The 5,497-nt window shown below is 37.1% G+C and overlaps 1 protein-coding gene across 13 annotated transcripts; it reads right to left on the bottom strand.

The window, feature by feature from the left end:
• Nucleotides 1–308: 308 nt before the first annotated feature.
• Nucleotides 309–4,929, bottom strand: LOC112198320. Of its 13 annotated transcripts, none has more exons than XR_005810015.1 (8): nucleotides 4,649–4,928; nucleotides 3,915–4,435; nucleotides 3,659–3,777; nucleotides 2,000–2,050; nucleotides 1,372–1,443; nucleotides 1,017–1,076; nucleotides 872–911; nucleotides 309–767 (listed from the first exon to the last, which is right to left on the bottom strand). XR_005810015.1 is itself a non-coding variant. In XM_040518376.1 (8 exons), exons 3-8 carry the CDS (start codon nucleotides 3,718–3,720, stop codon nucleotides 701–703), a joined length of 300 nt encoding a protein of 99 aa, XP_040374310.1. In that variant the 5' UTR covers nucleotides 3,721–3,777; nucleotides 3,915–4,435; nucleotides 4,649–4,929; the 3' UTR covers nucleotides 309–700. The 13 variants fall into 13 exon arrangements, 3 of the variants coding, with proteins under 3 accessions (XP_040374310.1, XP_040374309.1, XP_040374308.1); XR_005810017.1 differs by adding an exon at nucleotides 1,271–1,293 and having other exon boundaries at nucleotides 309–874; nucleotides 1,424–1,443; XR_005810019.1 differs by lacking the exon at nucleotides 872–911 and adding an exon at nucleotides 1,271–1,293 and having other exon boundaries at nucleotides 1,424–1,443.
• Nucleotides 4,930–5,497: the final 568 nt, after the last annotated feature.

The following is a 5,497-nucleotide window of genomic DNA, read 5'->3' as shown; positions in this document are numbered from 1 at the left end:
ATTCTGAGTTAAATATTGACAATTGAATGGTGCTACAGATAAATATTAGACGTACAAGCTCTAGATCTGTACGCTTGTTTATTGAGAAATCCGTGAGGAGGAAGACTGAGAAATCCATGTTTTTGTAAAATCATAATTAACTAGGCAAACAATTAAGAATTTTGGTATGGTAATATCAGCAAGGGTTCTCGGGGTTCCAATTAGGTCTATTAAGGTAATTAGTTTAGGTATCCCAGTATCAATGCAAAGGACTATCCTTAATAGGCAAAGGATTCATCAAAATGAAGAGGAACTTGGGGCACAAAGAGGAATACAAATACAAGAATGAACCAATCTTGACCATCATTCCAGAGATGAGTACATATTTTCAAAAGGAAATCCAAAATTTTTACTGCTCTGAATAAAGAAATGTGTGATTATGTTGCAATAAGAACACCCTCTATTACACTGTAAAATTTGTGTTACTAAACCTATAAAGCTATACCGACCGCCTTCTCTAGGCATAGTTTGTTGAAATCCCTTCTTTCCTATCTGCAGTGTACTGTAATGGGAACAAAGCTACTTCACCTACGGTAAGATTCTTGGAATAAATTCTCAATCACAGCTATGATTTTTCCTCAATCTTCATACTCTACAGTCTACATTGTGCAGGCTGCAAACATCTCATGGATATTGGATTCATGTCTTTTAAACCATCTCCCTACATCTGGTTTAACTTTGATCCACCACCACAAAGCAAATAAATCATACACCAGCACAAATGGCTTCTGTAACAAAAAACACCTTAAGAAGTAAATCAACTGAATCGGCACGGGCTGGCACCAAATTTTATATAGTAACTTGTGTATATGTGTGAGGGAGAGAGACAGACCTCCTGTCCAAGAGAACCACGTAAGAAATATAAACAAAAGCTTCACCCCAAGTTTGGTTAAGAAAACAGACTTTTCAGCATAACATCTTCAATTAAGAGTTCATATAGAAACCCAGATGCATCTACATACAGACATAGTACTCACCAATTACATCAATTCTTTTTTGTAGTGCTTGTACCTTGATGAAACTAATGATGATAGGAGCTGTAGACAAATAAATGAAGACAAGTTTTAGTGAAGAGAAGAGAAAGAAAACAAAACTAAAAACAAATCTTTCTAACAAACAACACAAAATGGTTCAACTTCTAAACATGCATTCCAAAAATACTATCAGTCATTGACAAAACATAAACCTGATACGAAAATTTGGCTAATAGGAACTCAGCAGAACAACTCACCAGAATTCAAGTTAGTTAGTGCTCTGCACAGTGATAAATGAAGGAACCAGTTTATCGGAAAGAATTCAGACAAAAACTAGTTTAGCAGAAGGCAGACTCACCAATTTATTCAAACAAATTTGGCCAGACCTTGAGAAATGACATACATCTCACCTGAAGCATGGCAAAAATATCTGTTGGATGCAGAAACTTAATTTCAGTATAACATCTTCAAGATTTGGCATGAAATGCATGGCTGTAAATCTGTGACTCATACCATTAGTTTAGGCATATTTTATGTCAAGATGTGACTATTATATGTAGTTGGCAGGATCACCGAAGATTTAACAAACCAAGAGTGGTTCCTGAACTTGATAAAATTTTGTCGGTTGTTCTTGCTATGAGAATACAGAAAACAGATATGTATAAAACTATCTAAAATGGAATGAATGTGCATAAACCTCCAAGAGCTTGCATATCTCATGAAGCTATGTAAAATAAAACCTATTCCCAAGCAAATTTACAAAGACTATTTTTTCAGAAACTGCACATCTTCGAACTGATACATCGGATGTTCTACTAATCTACTCAACAAGATGTAACTAATAATTTATAGCTTTAATGAATTACAGAACTGAATTGCTCCCATTAATTAAACATTTGATTATAATTCTTTGATAAGAAGTCACAAGTAATCAGGATATAATCTACTTTCAATTAAATGATGAAATAAGTTGAAGTACAACTTACGATTTTATATCACCAAACTTCCACCATTCTGGTTCATACCACTTTTGACTCCTGTCAAAATACCAGCAAGCAGTAATATGAGACATAAAAAGATCATGAAATTCTTAAGACTGTTAACACTTGTTTCTGAAGTTCTAGACTATACTCATGGCTCAGAGAAAACTTTAGCCATGCCAAAAACGCTGATAGGCTGCACATATATAATACTGTATGAAAAATGATTTCAAAATTACGCACTTGATCTAAATCTCAGAACAAAGCAAGGTTACTTTTATTCATTTCACACACAAATCGTATATATAATAGCAGCAACAATTGCGACGACCCAAGAAGCTTAAAGGTCTGGAATTTGAATTGAATAGAGAATAAGGGAAAAGATTAAAGGGGACTGTGATGTATTATCCCCATTCAGTTTGATAAAGCCAAACTAGATTTGTTTTGAGTATTCAAAGAACAAATTGAGTACAGCCTATTTTACAAAACCATTGTTCAGATTCTCAAGCATTTGGTGAAGCAAGTGAAGCCAACCATTGGCATCCACAGCAATCAATTCTTGAACAAATGCTACTGATGACTCACATCAACCAGGTCAAGGAGAATTCGGATATCATTTGATGTTCTAACTTGCCAGAGTCTGATTGTTACTTTATGTACTTTTTGTTTCTTTAGGGCCTCTCTAGTATACCTCCATTTTAAAGCTTGTTATGTGCTAGAGGTACACATATTTCCTACATCTGCTTGTATTCAGTTCTGCTCTATCAGCAAAGACTGAGCCCATAATACCCTGCTTAATGTCTGATAAAGGGGAACTATTTCTCTTGAATTGTTTTTGTACTTCAAAATGTTGTGAGACAAGTATATTCATTTGTAACAAGCTTTAAATAATTTCAATTGCATTTTTCAACTGAAACTATAATTCGCAATTCTTAGAGGAATGTATTCATTTTGAAGATAATAATAGTATACGGCTTATATGATATCCAAATGAACAGAAGCTAACGCAAGAATGTTTTTTAATATCGAATAATATATCAGAGTATGCTTAATCAGAAATTCAAGTAACAGAAACCAAGAAAAGTACTCTATAGCCAGAAAATCCACAATTCTGAGATAGAAGGGATTGTATCAGAAAATAGGACAGACATACATGAGTTGCTATCACTGAGAAATTATTGGAATCCTACGGCAGCATACAGAAGTGGCACTTATTATCTGCTTATAACATAATTCATTCTTTTAAGGGATACAAAGGTGGGGATTCTAGAAAAACGTCGTCAATTTAGAAAATTCTAAAATAGAAACAATCAATGTCACCCCCACTCGTTAGAATAATGAGCTGTCAATTGACCTCCAGAATTGATGGAACTCCAAATGGTTTTGCCTTTAGTTTTCTACGTTTTTTCATGAACCACGTAATAATGAAAAGAAGAATGACATCCCCGGCCAATGGCAGTAAAGATTTCATTGAGAAATCTGTTCCAATATAAACCCACCAAGCAAGGAAATGTTTTGCAACAACAGAAAGGAGAAATTTAATTTGCAATAAATCTGAGCTAAAAAAACAGTGAAAATATACTTGCAAATCATAAGTTTAGCATCCATAACACATCTACTATAGGATCATCCAATCATAGGACAAAAGCATGAACAAACCACTACCTTGATTCTTCAGCAGCAATCCAGTTCCAGTATCGCCAATCCTCAATCCCTGTTATAGCCATGGCCTTTGCAGAAATCGACGTGCAAACCCTTCCGGTCACCCTGTCCAACCACAATAGCTGCAAAACCGCACCAAATTCAATAAATTTCCACCAAACCCAAAACCCTAATTTGCAAAATAAACCACCAAAAAACGCAAAAACAAACCCAATCCCTCAACTCCACCAACCCAAAACCCTAATTCAAGAGCCCCTACCTTATTGCCATCGTCACCTTGCCTGCTAGTCTGCTACACAAACTGTCGGATAGAAATTGAAGGGGGCTATGGCAGATCTGCGGTCTTCTGATGGACGCCGATGGCCGACCCTAGACGATCTCACCTTTTTCTATTCACCTATGCAACGTTCATTTGGAGTGCAATTATTCACATAAATTAGCGACAAATATATATACAATCACCACTGCCATACAAGTCGCCACTTGAATATCATTTAATCCTACATATATTTACCACAGCCATCCAAATCTCCACTTGAATAATTACAAATTACTTATACGCAATTCACTTGGGCAGCGACCCCTCGTCTGGGATTCGGTGACATCTCGATTTCGACCTCTTCCCAAAGGCCATGTTTAATTTCGGGTTTCGTTTCTCAAGCCCGGTCCGTTTTCCTTCTTCAGCGCCGCCTCCTCCCCAAACAATCGGATCGAAATTGACGGGGGGTTTGTCAGAAAAGCGGTATTCCGATGGAAGGGATTTGTGGAACTCTACCAATTCTGTTAGCAAAACAACCAGCAGATATAGATTAAGTTTCATGTTTCACAACCAGAATCACACAGTTGTATATTAATAACCGAAGATGCATTAAATCCTGCCCAGATTAAACCATGATTAACAAATCTAAATATGATGAGACATGCTATAGTGAAGGGCACGAGTGACCTGGGAAACGTTATCAAATCCCCTACCTCTTCTACGTTTACACATACCTCGATTTCGATTTCGGGTTTCGTTTCTCAAGCCCAGTCCTTCTTCATTCTTCAGCGCCGCCTCCTAACCAAACAATCGGATCCAAATTGACGGGGGCTTTCTCAGAAAAGCGGTATTCCAATGGAGGGGATTTGTGGAACTCTACTCTTGCTGTGGACGAAGATCTACTCTTGCTGCCGTCTGTTATTGGCTTAATGATCGGTTTCGCTTTGCAGTTTGGAGCCGTGGCTGGATGGTGACTGCGAATGAAAACTGAAAACGAAAACGGAGAGTCTCCTATAAACTCAAAACAGCCCTAATGTAATTTTTTTTTTTTAATTGCAACGACCGGTAAAAAAAAGAAGAGGTTTTTTGGTTTCAGCACTGTACCGTCAGCGCGTGTACTGCACGTGATGTTAAGGGACGGCAGGTGACCCTCACCTAGGTGGATAGCAGAAGCTCCGCAAATTATGAACCTGAGGAATTTGAGATACACTGTGAAACTGACTCCTGTTGACTTTTACATGTGCCCCAGAGTCAATGAGTTTATCTTAAAATTACTGTACATTTTGTTGTTTTATGTGCAAGTCCATTGACAACTATGAGGTCTAATCTTTCTTAGTTATCAAACAAACTATCTAGGTATTGTAGAGCCTGGGTTCTCTACTCTCTATCTGACGGAGGATAACTTATTCAACAAATTATGGTCCACTGTGATCTGCAGTTTGGCCTTTGTCTTTTGTACTTTTGATTAGAAAGCCCTGCAACTTAGTAAATGCTATACCATTTGTCAGATCTCATTCTGTAGAATAGGGCGGCCAGGGGACCTGGGGTTAATCATTAAGACTGTTTATAGACACCAATCTATT

The sequence above is a fragment of the Rosa chinensis genome, chromosome 4 (assembly GCF_002994745.2).
Source record: "Rosa chinensis cultivar Old Blush chromosome 4, RchiOBHm-V2, whole genome shotgun sequence".
NCBI lineage: Eukaryota > Viridiplantae > Streptophyta > Magnoliopsida > Rosales > Rosaceae > Rosa > Rosa chinensis.
The sequence above is the reverse complement of the archived record's forward strand: the minus strand, read 5'-3'. Positions and strand labels throughout refer to the sequence as shown.

Coding starts and splice junctions, on each gene's coding strand:
- LOC112198320 (XM_040518374.1), bottom strand. CDS start 3,720: ATGGCTATAACAGGGATTGAGGATTGGCGATACTGGAACTGGATTGCT. Junction 1,077..1,423: donor ATATTTTTGCCATGCTTCAG/GTGAGATGTATG, acceptor ATTTGTCTACAG/CTCCTATCATCATTAGTTTC. Junction 875..1,016: donor AAAAAGAATTGATGTAATTG/GTGAGTACTATG, acceptor TCTCTTGGACAG/GAGGTCTGTCTCTCTCCCTC.